Raw genomic sequence first — 20,573 nt, 5'->3', positions numbered from 1 at the left:
TAGACTATTTATACACCAGCGGATATTATTTTGTCTGGTCTAAATTTGGCTTGATTGTATGACTAAATCTGCAAATACAATGTTGTTTACACTTGAATTCTGTGGGGAAAAGCAAGAAATAGAAAGAAAAAAGGCTGTTTTTCATTTAAAAAAAACGAAAAATTAAAGACTGTGTATGTTTACATTTAATAATATCAATTTATTTATATATTTAAGGGAATAGTTCACCAAAAAAATTGTTAATTCTGTGATCATTTACTCAAGTACTATTTTTTGTTTAAAAGAAACTAGTTAGGTAACACTTTATAATAACTACCAGTGTTGGGTAAGTTACTTAAAGTAATCGATTACAAATGACTAATTACTTCATGTAAAAAGTAATCAGATTACTAATTACTTTACTTTGAAGTTACTTCTAAAACATTTAAAAAATACAAAATAATCTCCAGCTCTTTCAGTAATTTAATATTCACTGAAAAACATTGCAACGGGTTTAACACAGCAGCTTGACAAATTCAAAAGATTTAAAGAGATAGTTTGCCCAAAACTTAAATGTCATCGTTTACATAATCTTCACTTGTTCCAAACCTTCTTTTGAACAGAAATAAGAAAATTTGAAGAAAACTGCATACCTGTAACCATTGACATTCATAGTGGGAAAAACACATAGTATCTCTGTGGTTGTGGACACAAACTGTAAACACTCAAATGTTGAATACTTGAAATCTGGAATATGTGAGCGCATTGCGCCACACACGCAAGCCTCCTTTGATCCAAAAGATTCGATATGTGAACGGCCCCGCTTGAAGCGACGCTTCTCTTCACATTTTCAGAAGTTACCTTCACTCCCGAGACTGCACAACAATCAAATTTAGCCTGTTTAGGCTGAGTTAGGCCGCTGTGTTTTTGGGCACCGGTGTCCTCCTTGGCGACGAGTATTGTCATAAAATGCTTTCTATTCAAGTGCTTGAACAAGTTACTGGTCGAGTTAAAAGCAGTCGCAAGTTCTTTAGAGACTGAGCATAGAGTGCAGTTCACAGTAATATTTTAGTTTTTTACGCTCAATGAAATCAAAGTAATGTCTGTATTGTCACTTGAAGAAGCAACCACTCACGTCAGCAACTATTTCAGCTCGCGTTATACAGCAATTTTAAAGTTAATGCTTGTTAACTGATGGTGCAGCGGAAAACATGATTTAAAAAAAAAGCTAATATTCTTTTCTAAAATCTACATTTGTAGCGTAAGTAACGCAATTACACTGACTTTAGTAAGTGTAATTAAATTACACAAATTTAAAAAGTAGTTCGTTACAATTCTGCGTTCCCCAAAAATGTAATTAGAATACACTAACGCATTACTGTGAAACGCGTACATCCAACTCTGATAACTACACTAAATAAATGTTCATTTGAATAGTTTATTAATCATTTACTTATGCAATCTGAATGAGCTTAAAAAACACCAACTGTTCTCAAATAACTGGTTTGTAAATGATGCAATACTTAATTTAGTAATGAAAAATGAATCATTAACAAAGTATGTCTAAATGTTCATGTCGTCAAATGTCAAAATGGACAAGTTGTCCAAAAATGCACCAAAATAGGTACTCAAACAGTACTTGATAACAATATACACATATTGTGGTCAAAATCATATACCCTTGTTGTCCTTCTCATTTGCTTGCTTTCCTACTTATTCATAATGTCTTATAGATTTGGAACAAAATGAGGGTAAATAATTAATGACAAAATCTCCTTTAACAGCTCCATTAGATGCTATATTATAAACCATAAGTAAAAGTTGTGTGTGGACATGCTGTTTTTTTCCAGAAAGATGAGGCTGTCCTTTATTGGAGTCCTGAACTGAACAACTTAAGACGCATGCATATAAATGAAGAACAAAGTGTTAAAGAGAACCAAATTTATGTAATGGAACAGATCTCTGTGTCTGAAATTAGATACGACTGAAACTAGATACGCATTGAATGTTATTTCTTATATTTAAGCCAATTGCTGTCTTGCTGACTTGACCTATTGTGTTGAAGTGCTGAGACCACTGTCTTCAGTAAAGTCTTTTAATTGATTGAAACACAACTCCTTGTCATTAAACAGCATTCTCTCTACTGGTTCAAGCAAAGCTCTGGTTTGGAAAAGCTATGTGGTATTTTGGAAGATATCATTACATTTCTGTAGCTTACACAGTGGAGTATGACTCTAGCCACAGAAACCACCACCAACCAGGTGGGCCGAATGTTTTTTTTTGCTTAACCATTCCATTCTATCAGTAATCTAGGCTAGTCAGCATGGGGTTTCAATTTAAACCTGATAGTTGCTGATAACAGCTCTCTAGAATCAAATAGACTTGGTTGGTGTGCATCATAACTGGGGGTGTGGCCTGGGGCAGAGTTGGCATTGGCCTAATTGGAAATGAATAGCAATATCCTAAAGTTGGAGTGGAAATAAAGCTTTTTATCATCATAAATGCCCGATTAAGCATCCCTTCATTGAAATTGCTACCTGGTTGCCTAATCCAAGCCTTTTCTCCTCCAAATAATAACCCTACCTCATAATAATTCACTTAATAATCCTTATACTTGCAAATTAGTTCAGGCATAATCTGACAGAGATGCATTTTTCGCAGTACAGCGAATTCTAGCATGACCATCACTAATCAAACTTATGTGGGACAATGAATAAGTTTATGTGTGACAGTTTGGTACATTATCAACACTGAAACATAACCCACACCTGCCAACACTCTTTTTTTTCCCGGGAGTCTCCCTTATTGCAGACCCATTTTCCATCCTCTCTTTTTGTAATTTCACCAACCAACTTTGGTATAGTATCCGATCACAGTGGCTGCCCTGTTAGGTCCCATGTGATAACTGTTTGTTGTTTGAGTCTTTGTGATTTGCAGAGCCTGCATGATTGCAGATTGGTGGGTGGGTCATCTCACCTGAGACCCATTGTGTGGTGCCTATAAAGAGTCCGGCTCGATTAGCTGGATGTCCCTGCCCTGGCGTTTTTGATTTGTTTTGGATCATGAGCTCAGTTCACTACCATACACATGCTTTTCACTACTGACTTTGATTGCTTTAAATACTTTTGTTAATTATACTTCTTGTTAATAAATCATTTCACTTTTCAATTTACCTGGTCTGTATTGAGCTAGTTGTAACACCAGTCCAAAGAACAGCAACTTAATGTCTTATCATAGAGTTTTGCGCTATTGTTAATAAACATAACTAATTTTTCTGAATTTTTTTGCTTTGTTTTACTTGTACGTTTTTGGATTGTTTGGGTTTTTACCTTATTATGGGTCATTTTATGTTAACAGAGGGAACGCTTTTTGTCATTTTTTTGCCATGCCCCCTCAATTTAAGCACTGGGTCTATGTAATATCTAGGCATGATCTAAATAGCTAAGTACTGTAATATTTAAACGTGGATTTTTTTTTAGCCAGTTTGGGAGTTGTGAAATCCTTGTTGGTGGGCACCGAGCTTAGTAACTTTGTTGATCTTATGCACAAACAGAAAAGCTTAAAAGTCCTGTGAAGTGATTTGTAATGTGTATTTTTATTCAATGTTTGACGTTATCTCAACCGAACGACATAGTGTAGTTCCTCCTCTTTTATAAAACAGCCAATAGCATTTTGCTTTATCACCACTGCCAGTTAGAGGTATTTGAGCTCAAGCACATCAAATGTGAAGCAACTTGAAAGGGGCGGGGGAAGTCAGATACTAGAGAGCATTTGATTGGTCATGATTTTCAACTGACATGAACAAAAAAGTTGATCCATTTAGGTGGAAGTGACAAACTACAAGCCTTAAATGTTTATCAGTTTTATATAATCTAAATACGAATTTTGTCACTGTTTTGGAGCAAACTAGCTTATAGATATGCTAAAAACTAACAATACTGATACTAACATCTAAAAAAACTTTATTTTAAATTCATGGGACCTTTAATAACCATCAAATGGCCTCATTTATACTGAAAATGAGAGTTTGTTCACATCATTAGCTCCAATATGCATAGTAGGATGTTTCAGCATCCAAAGCATCAACCGCAATGGCTAAATGCATGTGGCGTATCAGATTCCACATTCCGGAAGTCTTCATTAATGGCATTCTTGGCCTGATGAAGTAGGGAATCTCTGGTTCGGTGTAAACAGGATCTGTGGCATGTGGGCTGCAGTCTCAGCAATAGACATGGGAGATAATGAGCATGAATTACAGCCTTTTTTTGCATACGAGGGACGCTGTGGTACAAAGCAGCTATATCACATTACAACAAAACTCCTGATTGCAATGCAGTTTTGAGCTCTATTTATAGCTAGCATCAGACCTGTGCTACGAGGGCTGGACGGAAGCTATTATGACAGAGGTCACAATTCAATTGCATAATAAAATGAAGATGCTGTGTCGCTATTTGCGGTATGCTCGAATGTGTCTCACACACACACACACATACCGTGCAGTGTCCATCAGGAGGCCAGGCACACAAAGAGCTTTCTCAATTATTCAGTGCTCCCTGTGCAATCTATTACATCACATCCATTATGAAGGAGCCAGACCTTAAAAATCTATTCTCTTTATAACTGGAATTCTCCAAGCATTAGTTTAACAGCATTAAGACACTGCAGAATCATTGACTGTTGAGGCAGAAGGTCAAAGATATAAAATATAAGTATTTTGTTATTCAAAATAACAGCAGGATGAACAGCATGAATCAAGAGTGGAAATCAGAACGTGAGCTTGAATGCTGCTGAGCAATGATGTGATATTGAGAGCAATAAGAGGTCCTGATCAGTTTATAATAATTTATTTGGTAACACTTTATTTTTATGGTCCATTTGAGTATTAGTAGACTGTCTGCTTAATATCTGTTGATACTGCTGCTAAACAGACATTTAACTGACTATATGAAACTTTGCAAGTACATGTTAATTTACACTAACCCCTTACCCCAACCTAACAGTCTACTTATAATCTACCAAGAATTAATTGGGATTTAGATGCAATGTAACTTAATTTTACAAACAGACCATCAAAATAAAGTGGGACTATTTATTATAGGTGGGCATAGATTATTTTTTAAAATCTAGATTAATATAGATTAATCTCGGAATTAATCTAGATTAATCTAGATTAAAATGGCTCACTTGAATTCTGCCGAAGGCATTCAGAATATGTGTGCTACCTAAATAATAAGTCTTTGAGAACGGTTTTCTCAAGCCAGGTGGCGCATTAGACCAGGGGCTCATCTCCTGTTTCCAAAATGCATTACAAAGTGCTTGAGATTATCATTCTACTATGATAATTGGTGATGAAATTAAATTATGTTCAATAAGATGTACTTGTTTACTAACTGTTTATTTAGTTAAACATGAATTTTGAACTGTAGGCCTACATAAGGCCTACAGTTTTTTTTTTTTTTTTGGATTACCTTAATCAAAACTAAAGTCATAACTGAACTAAATAGAAATTGAATTAAGATGTGGAGTATGCATATATCAGTGGCATTATTGAAGTAAACACCGTGATTGAACTATACCGTCATGTAGGACTTTTCGCCATATTTCTCCATATTTGCGGCTGTCAGTTAAGGACCACACATACACACAAAAACACACACACACACCAGTCCTAACACTCTCACCAGTCCTTACTCCTTATTTGCGTCTAATAACCCCAGTTTGTCATGGGGGCATGAATGAAATATTAATGAGTTAAAGTGAAACTGCCGAACTGCAGTTAAAGTCAGGCATCCTGCTGATTTGATCCAGAATGACACTTTTTAGACAGGCGGCTCACCGGTCAGGTATCCGTCAGCGCTTAAATATCTAGGTGAAAGTCATCATAGCTTGAGTAGAAAAGACCCAGCTCCCAACCCAACTTTGAGAATAGATTAACGGCAATATTTTTTTTCGCGCGATAAGAGTCTCGCATTAACGCAGCACGATAACAGCCGATAACACCCCTACTATTTATTTATGTTCTGCAGTACTGTATATAGAGGTGTAACAGTACACTGAAGTCACAATTCGGTATGTACCTCGGTTTTAATATGGGTTTGGTCAACACAATCTCACGGCAATTCGTAACTTTTTGATGTAGTGGCTACATCGTATGTATTTGTACAATCTCATTCATACAATTTAGTACAATTTGCTCAGCCCCCAAGACGATTGGGTTTAGGGACGGGGCGAGGTTGGGTGCCACGCCTCCTTTTTAAAATCGTAATTTAAAAATTTAAAAAATTTGTACGACTGTGTAGCGCTGCCACATAATTGAGTTATGCTGACTGTAAAATTCATTAAATGTGTGAATAGGCCATGCAGTTAAGCATACTCACACTTAGTTTTTTGTAGCCCAAATATATAATTGAGTAATGGACTTATTTTACATTCTTTATTTTGAAGTGATGAGGTGAAGTGAATGTGTCTGTAGTCTATTTCCTGTTCTAACTGTTGCCGTTTTTTTTATATATATACACATTTACATAACATACACACCACAAGGGGGAGATAGTGGGCACATGGACACTGCTCAGTGTGACATCTGAAGAAGCCAGAGGAGCACATGGAGTAGGAGTTTGCCAAATTTACCTTGCATTCTTTTCTTGATTCGTGGGCGAAGGACAATTGTTTTGCGTGGATTTTTTGCTCTTTTTAGGACTCATTAGTCTTGCAGACCCACAGTCAAGACTATCCTAGGAGGATCTTTGATGTACAGCAACAAGACATGGTTCCAATTATCCGGACTCAATCTTTGGGGTGAGCGCGACCCATTTTGCACGTACACTCATCCACGGACTTTACACACACACACACACACACACACACACACACACCCACACACGGGGATTCACTATTTTTGTATTGTGTTATTGTATGAATGTTGTTTGTTTTTTGTTTGATTGTAAGGACATTTTCAGAGAACTGTGTAATTATAATACATAAAGTATCCTTTATTAATCCATGATAAAATTTGAAAACTGAAACTAGAGAATTGAACCATTTTTTTAAATTTTTATTCTTGTGTATCCCGTTGATTTAAAGACGAGCGTTACATAGTGGTGGCCATATTTCTCCATATTTGCGGCTGTCAGTAAAGGACCACACACACACACACACACACACACACACACACAAAAACACACACCAGTCCTAACACTCTCACCAGTCTTGCTCCTTATAACGCAGCACGATAACGGCCGATAACGCCCCTACTATTTAAGTTCTGCAGTACTGTATATAGAGGTGTAACAGTACACTGAAGTCACAATTCGGTATGTACCTCAGTTTTAATATGGGTTTGGTCAACACAATCTCACGGCAATTCGTAACTTTTTGATGTAGTGGCTACATCGTATGTATTTGTACGATCTCATTCATACAATTTGCTCAGCCCCCAATGATGATTGGGTTTAGGGGCGGGGCGAGGTTGGGTGCCACGCCTCCTTTTTAAAATCGTAATTTTAAAAAATGTAAAAATTAACAAAATTAGTACTCATATTAATTCATACGACTTACGCCTATTTCACACCGCAAGCGCAAGCAGAGCGTGAGCAGTGCGTGCGCAGCGCATATGGAGAGCAGAAGCAGCGTGCAGGCGTTTGCGTTTCACACCGAATGCGTCTGCAGCGCGCAGCCCAGCGGCAGCTGCTGCACAAATCAATCTATCTCTGTCTATTCAATTTATATCGATCAATACATACAATTTTTTTGAACTTATTATCTGCACCAAGGCCCGTGGCAACTTCCTCCTATGCTGTTTCCTTAACCTGCAAGTCTTTATTTTACAAATTATATAGATCCTACAGGACTGCATGCTTCTCAAGCTCTACGAGGAGTGTTATTCATGTCTGGTGCACTCAGAAGACAATCGCCTGTGATATCATGTCATTTGGTTTTTGATTGTCAGGATGTTGTAGGCCTATATTATAATAATATTTATAAAATATAGTTATAATGATATTTATACATGATCAAATAGATGATGTGCTAATTGGCGTTCAGAAATTTCAGCCTATTTTGTGAGCACGCCATGTTCATAAATGATACCCATGGACTGTAACAAATATGCAAAAACTTTGCCATTTAAACTGTGTGTGAGTCAAGCAAGAGCTTTGAAATGGGCTCACCTCCATAGTGGTGATGTTACACCTGTGTGTTCCTGCAAACCAGCCGTCAGCAGAGCACTGGTCAATATCCACATCCTGCAGGCTGACGTCCACTCGCACAACACCCCTACAACACATAATACAGCACAAGACAGATGAGAGAGTGTTTCAGCTATACTAGTGCTTTAAATATACCTATTTTACATAATCTACACATTGAATGCTAAAAGCAGGGGGTTTCAAACTGAAGTTCAGGGACCACCCTGGAGGTCTCGAAGAGCTATAGAAGGTCTGTGAAAATGATAAATAAATAAATAAAATGAATTAAAACATTTAGTAAATATAAATAAACAAGTAGACTAAAACTAAATAATAATGACTATCAGTTAATACAAAAAGCCTGCAATATTTGACTAAAATAAATTAATCACTACATTAAAACCAATAAACCAATACAAATCAAAATTATTAAAGTAAATTGTGTGATTAAATTATTAATGTGTGTGTAAATAAATAGATACAGAACAATCATGAGTAAAATGTACAGTGCAATGTTTATTAAGCAAAATATTTTTAGTTTATCATTAAATTTTTGTTGGGGTCCCCTCACATCTATTATAATGTTTATTTATTTATTTATTTATTTATTTATTTATTTATTTATTTATTTATTTATTTATTTACATAATTTTGACAAGTGTTCAAATCTTAAAGTGTGAGTAAATGTTTCTGTTCTAAGTGACTTGACTGCCAATGCTGAGATGTGCTTTACATTGGCCTACTCAGACTTTGCTGCTTCCCTATTGATATTTTACTCAGTAAATGACAAATCATCAATAAGCTCATCAATACACTTTTATCAATATAGTCTTGTTCTTTCTTGGTTAAGGTGATGAGATTTTGTAAAGATTGAGCACTGTTACAAAAAAAGCATGTATTTACTAATAAATAAACAATCAGCATGCATTTATCGTATATTGAAAATATTCTGACTAATATGATCATTCTGTAAATAAAATCTACAGAATAATCACCATATTAATAGATCACATGCACGGTGGCTCAGAGCACTGCCGGCTCACAGCAAGAAGGTCGCTGGTTTGAGCTCCGGCTAGGTCAGTTATCATTTCTGTGTGAAGTTTGCATGTTCTCCTCGTGTAGGCGTGGGGTTCCTCCGGGTGCTCCGCTTTTCCCCACAGTCCAAAGACATGCGGTATAGGTAAATTGAATAAACTAAATTGGCAGTAGAGTATGCGTGTGAATGTACAGTAAGAGTATATGGATGTTTCTTAGTACTGGGTTGCAGCTGGAAGGGCATCTATATATATAGCTCTGATATAAACCTCCTTGAGAGGGATATTCACTACATAGACAGCAGCTGTATGAGTTAGTGTTTTGAAAAGATAAATAAAAACAGTAACTCTTCGAGGAAAAACACAGATGAACACATTTTCTTTTTAATGACATTCTAAAAACCTTTTTTATTGTTTTTTTTTTTGTTTTTTGACTGTTGCATCATAAAGTAATTTTATTGTACTGTATGCTATTTTTGGGATCCTTACTATTACTATTTTTACTCTTCCCATTCATCCCATTCATTTCAAGGAAATAGTCTAAAATTTAATCAACACACAGCAAAAGTTTACTTCACAAATGAAAAAGTGGTGTCAATGAGTGTACAGGCTTTAGCAAATGGAAGAAAAACTACCAAATATATATATATATATGGCTGTATATTGCCACTGGTGGGGGGCGTGCGTTGGCTTGAGGCCATAGGTCGAGTGCCTTAGTGCCCCACCAGTGACAATATACAGCCATATTGCACTGCTAGGAGTGTGATATTGCATTTATATAAGTTTGACAGCACAATCACGTGTATAAAAGAAAATCAAACACAAAATCCTTTTGTATGAGAAACTACTTTCTTCCGTCATTCATTCACATCTGCAGCTGACGTCAGAACAGTTAAAACCATTGCTACTTCACTAACATCACTTTAGAGCTAGTATTTGAATGATTCTCTAGCGTAATGTCTAAAGTGATGACAAAACAGCTGATTTTGCTCACATTTAAAAAATTTAAGGCTGAACGGCATGAAATGACATCAGTCCACAGAGATTTCCCAGTATTTCTCTGTTGCAATAGGGAAACCACCCTATAAATAACCCTGAAAAAGCCAAAGCAAAGTGAACGCTACTAGATTACAATGGTATAAATACAGCACTACAGTATATATAAGAGAGAGGTGAACTTAGAATGTCCTTTACCTGTTTTATAATGATTTGATCAGCTTTAGTTTGAAATTTACATAGTTATTCTCCCCTAAGGGCTTATTTCGTGCTCTCTGTCGGCATCTTGTAGCAGAACATCAGCCATCTTTGCTCTGCTCAGAATGACAAGCTAATGGCTGCTGACATGCTGAATCCGAATCTGAAACTATAAATATTTAAAATAGGGACTATCCATATGAATAAACTGCATAGTTGCAATCTTAACAACTACATTCTCAAAAGTTTATTATGTTGTCCAACAGCGGCAATATTTGTCAAACTGTAGTGAGTTGTTTAGTCCTAGTGTCGGCGGATTAACACACAAGGGTGAAAAGACTTTAGGAGTGCTGATATTGCTTTAATATTGCACGGTTATCAGTCAATCAGATTTAAAAACCAGACAGAACTGTTATATATATTCCTTGGATTTTCTGTAGCAGTTTCTATTTACTCGCATAAGAGTTTGTCTTGATTATAGCCATTAAGGTTCCTTGTATAATTCGCAGTATATTGAAAAATATAAGCAATGCCTCTTTGTAATATTGTCCAGTACATTCCCATATACTTTTGTTTAGTATGGATTTCCTCCAGCCATATTCAGTGTTTAACAGAGTAGCAGTAAAAGGGAAAGATCTTTATATTCTTGTCCTGAACAAATAACCATACAATATAATGAAATTAAAAGAATACAAATTCCTCCAGGCAACTTTAGAGTGCTTTTTGAGGCCCGTGGACATAATATATATATCCTTGGCAATGGACTTATTCAGTACAGTCTGATAAAAGAAGCTTTGATGTTTTGATCATTTGGCTGAATGGAGCTTTGAGTTGCGAACTCAAAGAATAAAGTTGACTGACGTTGAATGATCTTTAATGGCATCTCTCTTCGACATGTTTATTTTTATTTCTCCTCACAGCTGTCTGCATCAGTGTTCTCACATCTGCTGTCAGCGTGCTGGAATATTAACAACACAACTGAGCAACATCGAGAGGAGCTGCAGAACAGAGCGCAGATGTTTGGTTTTTTTGGGGGGGGGGGGACAACCAACAGGACAATCTCATAATCATTTTCTTTTTTACTGCAAACAAAACAACACATCTTTATGATTAGTATGACATTATATCAGTTAAATAAATCACAATTATTATATACTCTATGTCTGCATAGGGAAATTGAATAATCAGTTTACTTAGCAAAAAACTTCCCATGCAGACACAGGACGTCAACATGAAGTCATATTGACATTGTAACCCAACGCCGTGGGATGTTGCATCTTGAGTCAGACAGACGTTGTATTTTGGTCACTTTCACAAAAAAACAACCCTAAAACAACCAAATATCAACATTTAATAATGTTACAGCTAGACGTTGTGTGGATGTTACCACTATGAGGTCTATGAGACGTTGAATTTTGGTTGCCATACCTGATGAATTCATGTCAGTATTTGATGTCAATATGATGTTGGTTTAGGACATTGGCTTGACGTTGGATATTGGTCACTTTTCAACACAACCTAAAATCAACCAAATATCAACGTCGTTATTCGACATCAAAATAATTTTGTCCTTAGACACTGCCTAGACACTGAATTTTGGTCATCCGACATCACGACCTAAATCTAACCTAATATTAATGTCTTTTGACGTTGTGTGTCGGCTGGGTTATAATAAGCTTATTAATTTTAACTGTGTTGTCCTATACTGTATGTAAAATATTAAAGCATTTCAATCACACAGAGTATTAAACGCTGTGTAAAAAAGAAATCTGATGCTATACATGCACAAATAACAACTATGTTGTGAAGTGAAAACGGTAATTTTCACATTCACTTCAAATGTGACAACCATAATATATTTATTTAAAAAATTCAGGAGTATTTTGGCACAACTTGTAAGATTGATTTCATTAACCCATTTAAGCCCACTGGCAACTATAGTTGCTGAAGATAAGTAATTTTCTACATGTTATCCATGTTTAATTTCTCAATGACATGCAAGCAAACAACCAAATAAAAGATTTCAAGAAAGAAAAAGAAAAGGAATTGATTTACTTCCTGTCACATGAGGCCTTCAATTTCATACCCCTAATTTCAGGATGCAAGATGGAGGCAACTTATTTTTTGTTCACAAATGTATATCAACATAATCTTGACGGTATCTAGATTCATCCAAATAAAACAAAACTTCCAGAGATCTATAGTTTGTTTACTTTGTCAAAGGTTCAAGCGGCAACTATAGTTGCCAGTGTGCAAATTACCTTGTAAGTACATAAATCATGGGGAATTAGGGAATAATGTGTTAATAAGTTAATAAATCAATGTTATTGCTCCTGTTTATTGATTTTTGCTTTCATGATAGCCCATCTAAACATAACATAACAATTTAACTGATATATTTGCTTTAAAGTAGCATGTTTTGATGCACAATTTGACACACAGCAAAATCAAAGAGTCAAATTAACTTGTCCCACTAGTCCCGCTCCCACAAAGAGTTAAAATAACACTGGATGTTAGATGTCAACATTGTGGTATGTATTTACTTTTGTGTATTTAGACCAGTATTTACTTTACTATTTGACTTTTTCATTTGTCTTTTTGACACACAGTAGTCTGTTGGGGAAACTAGTGTGTTTCATCACTTTAAGACAAATGGATTAGTTCGTATTTTCATATTTATGAAATTATATGATTTTCAGGGGGTTCATATCAAATGGTTTTCTAACTTTAAACATATTAAATGAATTGATCTTTCGAAAGCTGTTGTTTTGAGTTAGAATGCCATATTTGGCATATTTGCCCACCAGCAACTATAGTTGCTGCATATTATAAAAATATTATATTATAAAAACCTGGAGAAAACAAATGCAAAACATCTTCATATAGGACACCATTAACAAGGCTACATGCATGAAACCATTTTAAAAAATGGGCATAAATGGGAGTTTAAATATCTAAAAATTAGTAGAACAGTGTACTATATTTGGGGACTTTTTACTTAGATTACCTCAAATGTTTTGAAAAATGTTAAAATCCAGAGAACTTCTCTGGTTTTATAGTGGGTAAAACCAATGTTTAGGATGTATTATCACCACATGCTGTATGAGAGTGTAAACCAAAGTTTGTCTATTGGCCAAAGAATAAAAATTAACTAAGGCAAAAAAATCTAACTTTATATTCTCTTTATTAATTTACTTTTCTAAGAAAACTAAATTGATTCTCTGTTCTATAATTGATCAAATAGTTGGACTGTGTCATAATAAAAGATCCACTGATTTCATGCATTCACATATCTCATCAAAATCAGTGCTCTTATTTCACTTCAACAAATTTCCGCCTTACTTCGTACTACAATGATAATACGTTTTGAATACTTTAGTTCATCCATGAACATGAGTTCTGAATAATGAAGACCACAACTCCCATAATTCCACGCTCAGTCACGGCATCATCAAAATACATCTTTGTTTGTTGTGAATACACACCTTCTAGTGGCAACATTTACATAGTGTGCTTTTTTTTGTTGAACTCCTTTTAATTTCCAACCAAAATAGACACAATATGATGCAAATAAATGTCTGTGGTGTTGGCAAACATTTCAACTCCATAGTTATGTTCCATTTACTATAAATAGCTGCTGTTTAAATTTAAGATAAAAGATTTGCAGTCTGGATGGAGTCAATCTTAGTCTGGATCTGGACTGCAGTCTGTTAATTGAAGACCTCTGGACAAGGTTATTGGTATTTGCAACATGAGCCAACGGCCTCATGCCGGTTAATCAGCAAAAGTACAAGTCAGTTACAACCTGTTTCAGTACTTACATTACTTTTAATAAACACCCTGTTCGCTTCATGAAAACTTTACTATAGTAATTTACAGTAAATACTATGTTTATGAACCATCCTATAGTGAAGTGTATTATACTGTAAATAAAGTATTTAGCATAGGTGGGAGTAAGTCACAAGTAAGTCTCGAGTCTTAACCTTAAAGTCTCAAGTAAGTCAAGAACATTTTTGTGAGGCTCAAGCAAATCAGTTCAAGTCTCTGTTTATTTCAAGCAAGTCAAGTCAAGTTTAATTACAATTTTTGATGATTTAACTGAACTTTTAGATTTAAATACAGTAGTTGTGGACTACAGAATTTTTGTTTGCAATAAAATGTTGTATTTCTTGTAAAAAAAACTCACTGCAGAGTTTAGGTGCGTTGCGGTTGTCTGAGGTAATTATCCAACTGTTGTTACTCTAATGTGTGTAATCTGTGTAAAGCTGATCAGTTGGTTCTGGTCACGTAAAATAACGAACTTGAGCATGCTAAAAACGCGATATGTCTTTGGAGTTGCCAAAAACAAGTTATTTCAAGTCAATGAACTCAGGTTAGAGTCAAGTCTCAAGTCATGATAATCAAGTCCAAGTCACGTCGGGTCTTTTTTCAATATTTGTTAAGCATGCCTCGTCAAAATTTTGCAACTTAAGCCTGACTCAAGTCAAGTCATGTGACTCGAGTCTGCCACCTCTGTAATTTACAACTGTTAACGAATGCTACAGCATAGAGGACCAATCCAGACACATTTCCGGTTTTCTCAACAGCGAATGTTGTCACAGTTGAGTAAACTTAGTGAACAGTGAATGGGAGAGCACCACAATATACTTTTCTTTTGTTTTTTTTTAATTCTAAATGGCTTCAATAGCAAAACTAATAAGAAGAAAAAATTGAGACTGATAACGGCAGGCAAAATACAGAACAATGTCAAATTTATTGTCCTGCCCACAGACGCGGCATTAGAAACAAGTAAGCATTAACAATTTTTTTTTTGTATATTGATACAAGGATGATATAAATACAAAGTATGGCTTGATAAATGTGGTTAAGTTTCTTTAAACAGTTCAATAATAAAATCTTTAAAGATGCTGATGTCTTATAAAAGGGTCTACTGATAAACTCTAATAAATTCTGTAGTGTACTTTAGTTTTTATTATAGTAAATTGGGGTGTATTGAAATATTTGAAATTGAACGTACCCTATAGATGTAGGAAATTTAGTACAGTGTTAGCTTAAGGGTTAATAAAATTAATGAAAGCAGTTAAATCTTGAGTAACCGCTATAGGGTTTCTTCCTCAGGGTGTTTTTGGAGTTTCTAAGCAAGAGCACCCTCTAGCTTTTAAAGGAGATTAGTTTCCCTGACAAGATGTGCATGACAAATCACAGCTTTATCCTAAATCAGGATTTCACTTCAGTTAACAGTTCACCTGACTGATGTTATAAAGTTAAATTTGGTGTGTTATTGTAATTGTGTTATTAATTGCATAAAGCTTTGTTTAGATAGCATGCTAGCTGGTGAAGCATTCAATACAATGGCAAAGAAAGTGGAGCTAGAAGTTTGATCACAAAAAAAGAGTTATTAAATCTGTATTATTGGAAAGATGTTCACTTACATGGTCACCAACATTTTCCCTGATCATCAGGAGTGGTTTTTAAGCTTGAAGAAATTGCTTTAATTACTGCCCTATCTATACATCGGTGCATTAACAGTCATTACCCATGATTAATAATTGTAAAACTTAATTGAGAGACAATGAAATTCCTAATATAAGAAATGACACTTCATCTGTAAGGCATATTTGCAACAGCAATATGTGATATTTGTTTGAGTATATGGAAAACTCTATATTCATTAAAATCAATATACAATTCATATAAATGCATTCTAATTCACCATAAATCCCCGTCAATACATTTATCAATATTCGACTTCCTCAAAATTCACCCCAAATCAAAATCTGCATTCCCATAACCGACTGCATTCTAAAACCATTTGTGAAAATATATCATAAATATTAATGCTTGGTTCTGTGATGCTTAAGAAAGTAAGCTGAAGTGGATTTAGTGCATCTCTAGTGCATCCAATGCATTAGAGAATAATGCTAATAAACCTCTAGACTCCATCTTTCTCATGTACTGTGGGTGAGAAAAAAATCATAAGATATACCGTAGCAAATGCTGGACCTTCAGGCATGCAAACATAGATCAGAGAACAGTGAGGAGAGAAATGCCTATGGTAAAAGAGATCGCTCTGTTTCCTGTCTTTTTCCTTTCTTGCTCTCAGACGCTGAAGGTGCAGTCATGAAATCGTCTCTGCTCGCCTTAATTGAAGCCTTGGCCAAGCAAGTGTGCTAATTTTAGCCGCTGTGTTCATCAAGCGACAAAACGCCACATCCTTCACCCAAGGTCAAATTGGACCTATGGCTCTGTATTGCCATTGTTAATTCAAAAGACAGAAAGTGGATTGATAGCGGTGCTGCATTTTGTCTTGATGATGAAAAGACGTATGATTATTGTGATTAGAATAAACTGACTGTAATTACTGTGGCAGACTGTGTGACATTGGATTGTATTTCAGTCCTCCCTGCGATTGAAATGTGATCAGGAGGAGGTGAAAAGATCTGTTGAGAATTTCTTGCATCTTATTTGTCGATCTTCAAACAAGACATCTATTTAAAAAAGCATAACTGGTTAAAAAATGTGCACATTTGCTTGCTAGAATACATTAGGGTAAGAATTAAATGGAGCACTGTACAATAAGGCTCTATTCATTAGGTTGACTAAAATATTCATCATGTAATAACAATGAAAATACAAGGATAATTCCAGGACATAATAAAAGACTTAGACTTCCCAATACTGGGTTGCAGCTGAAAGGGCATAAAACATATGCTGGAATAGCCGGCGGTTAATTCCACTGTGGCGACCTCTGAAATAGAGACTAAGCCGAAGGAAAATGAATGAATAAAAGACTTAGTGTCACCAACTCGGTCCCAATAATTCCCCTCACTGGCCAGCAGAGGTCTCTGTCACCGGACTATTAGCACTACATCCCCCAGAAGCCCTGTATCTGTCACTGATTGCGCTGCACCTGACTCTCATCACACACACATATAAGCAGCTTGCACGCTAACTTCATTGTGAAGTCTTGTTTGCCCAGTCAACATTACCGAGCGTTATTTCCCTTGTACTCTGTTTGATTTCCTGTTGCTGACCCGGACTGCTCTCGACCTTGTTTTCCTCGCTGCCGGCCCCGACCCTCTGTCTTCCTCTCCGTTACCATATTACGCTGCCAGCCCTGATCTATGCCTGTTTCCCCGACCAACGAATGTTTACTGCCTGCCTTTCGACTTATGCCTGTCATTCATGTGAGTGTCTCAAACAACACTTGTTGGTTGTTTCTGATTCAACTGTGTTTAATAAATACACTGCAGATGGATCCCTCAGTATCAGCCTCCTCGTTACACTTAGAGATCAGTCCCATATCATGATATTTGAATAGCAAGTGCATTTGCATTTATTTGTGCGTCCATGATCATGCTTTTTCGTTTTTGATGTGTTGCTATTTTGAGGCAACTGAAATAATCCTTTCATTGACCAACTAAAAGCTAATCTAAAGTAAATGCAGTTTTTTGGGGGTATTTAAAGGGCGCGTTAGTGATAGGCAGGTCAAAAATGTGTGTACATGTACACATGCTTATTACACACACAGGGATGCACAGCAGCACAGAAATATATATAAATATGAAAAAAAAGGATTAAAATGTAAAAGATTATTATTATCTACATGAATATAAAAACTGGAACCTCCTCCCATGCCTTTTGCACCCCAGGGGGCTTTGGTAGAATCCGGCTCGTACCATATGACATCCTTTAACTTTTGTGCACAAACAAATTGAGTTTTTTCGCTTACAAAACTGCCAATAATAGCAAACAGCCATTGCACGATCACAACTCACTCTTAAGTTGTGGTCATATGACACTTTTGCCCCATAGACTTTCGTTCATACGCACGCGAATTACAAAAGACTGGAAACACAACCTGCATAATTGCATCACTTGGTTGCATGAGACCAATAGCAGATCAAAACCTAACCTCTCTGTACAAAAAATTTAAACATGGATCAATCACTCCCTTTATCAATATCTAATCATCTTGTTTTATCCTTCCATTTGTGCCATATGAAAGCTCAAACTATTTTGTGACTGCGGCTTTAAAGGGAATGGCAGATGAGACTTTGATTAGTTTAATTCCCATTATGCCCAAAACACACCTATAACTCATTAAGAGAATAAGCACAACTATTTTAGACAATTCGCTGGGCACGCCAACCATTTTTCCCATCCTTAAAATAGCAAAAGTGAAATCGGATATGTCCACCTGCGCCATGCACTTTAGACCATTCGCTTAGATTGACAGGACTTGCGAAAAGCAACTGGGATTAAAAGAGCTGTTCAGCTCTCTGTGATCATCTGCACTTCAAGAATGATAAGTGTAAAATGTTTTTAATACAGTGCATTTTTGTAATGAATAGTAAATCCTATTAAGTCCCTAATGAGATTTTGCCAAACTAGAAAGAGTAAATTGTCAGAGTACTGTTTTCTAGATCAGGGGTGTCCAAACTTGGTCCTGGAGGGCCGGTGTCCTGCATATTTTAGTTTCACCCCCGATTAAACACACCGGAACCAAATAATCAAGCTCTTTCAACATACTAGAAACTTCCAGGGAGGTGTTTTGAAGGAAGTTAGAGCTCATCACTTCAAATCTCGTCATGTAGCGTGTTGTTAGGACATGGGGTTACATTGTAACATGCTTACCTAATGTTTATGCTCATAATATTTATATTATTTGCTAATTAATAACCTTCCATTTGGAACACTGAATCTGTGTCTCATTTTGGAGTCCACCAGATTCATTCTGATTGAATGAATGAATGAAATATGCAGTTTTAAAATAAGGCAAGACCAAAACAAAGACAAACGTTCTGGCACATAACAAACGTAATGTTCACTTGGCATGTTTTTTGAATATCTGCAAACATATTATGGTATTTTTATGCTTAAGAAGAGTTAAAAACTTACACTTATATTTATGAGTAAGTAACAACAGAAGTAAATGTTAAAAAATGGCCAGTATCTTACACCCATTTACACAAGTATTTTATAAGTCAATTCGTTTTAAATAAGTATAACTTACAATTCCAACACCTATGTGACATGACTAACGACAATTTAGCCAATGTGGTTTAAGCCATGCAGTATGCAGCATGCAGTATGTGCAGAGCAGAAAACAGTGAAGACCAGCTAGGTAGTTGCTATGGTAGCTGTGAGTTCCACTATTAAAGGGATAGTTCACCCAGAAATGAAAATTGTTTGAGTTTCATTCGTCTATTGAACACAAATCAAAATATATTGAAATATAAATAATAAAAAAAACAGCCAATAACTTACAAAGCGTTTTTGTTTCTATTATTGATGTCAATGGTAAGGAATTGTTTTTTTTTACATTAAATCATGTTAACCTATTTTAGTACATCCATCTTAAATGAAAAACTGATTTGAACATGTATTTGTGTGTTTTTACACTATAAAAATGGCTTTGTTGACTCTACTGACCTCTCACAGGGAGTTTGATTGACAGGTGAACTGACCAACAGAAGTGCTTATATTCAAGCCTTCCTTGTAGTTACAGTCGAATTTTCCTCCTTAAGGCATTATTATCTGTGTTGGTGGCAAAGTTTAGTCTGAAGATTTGTGCAATGCGATTATATTGAGTGATTAGCATCACGGTGGATGTTATAACAGTAATAACATGTAACATAAGTGGTGATCAAGAGCCATCTGCTCTACTAATCCATGTGAGATTTTAATCCCGTAATGTCCTTATATACTTTTTTATTGCATAATCCTGTTTGTAGGAATGAAGCAAAATACCAGTGAGTGGGCCAAATATGCTGAGACATGTCCTTAGTGAGCGAATCCGAGACGAAGCAATGCTGTTAATTAGTGCTATGTTCTGAAGACTATTTTGGGCTATGGGTGTCAAAACAGCTGAACAGAGTGAACAGCAAATTGACAATAGGCCTTTTCACATATACTGATTTTTCTGGAAAATGATGGGTAAACTGCCATAAGATCATATGTGAACAGTGGGGGTGAGAGAAAAAAACTTCACCTCACTATCGTGATTCTTTTGAAGGCAATTTAAAAATCATTTGGTGTATTTCAAAATCTATTTATCCAACTGCTCGTTAACGTAAATTTCTAATCAGCCAATCACATGGCGGAATGCACAGTAACAGTAATTTGAGTATTTGTAACCACTGCATATCAGTATGTTGATGTACTTTCAATTGAAACA

General features: G+C 35.7%; 1 protein-coding gene across 1 annotated transcript in view; it reads right to left on the bottom strand.

Annotated features, from left to right (window-relative positions):
- Positions 1 to 20,573, bottom strand: part of gpr158a (G protein-coupled receptor 158a) — a 116,501-nt gene that overhangs the window by 85,420 nt on the left and 10,508 nt on the right. Inside the window, exon 2 of the mRNA XM_056451157.1 lies at positions 8,148 to 8,253. Coding sequence (XP_056307132.1) covers positions 8,148 to 8,253 — 106 coding nt within the window. The remainder of the gene's footprint in view (positions 1 to 8,147; positions 8,254 to 20,573) is intronic.

The sequence above is a fragment of the Danio aesculapii genome, chromosome 24 (assembly GCF_903798145.1).
Source record: "Danio aesculapii chromosome 24, fDanAes4.1, whole genome shotgun sequence".
NCBI lineage: Eukaryota > Metazoa > Chordata > Actinopteri > Cypriniformes > Danionidae > Danio > Danio aesculapii.
Note: the sequence above shows the minus strand (reverse complement) of the source record. Positions and strands in the feature narration are given on the sequence as shown.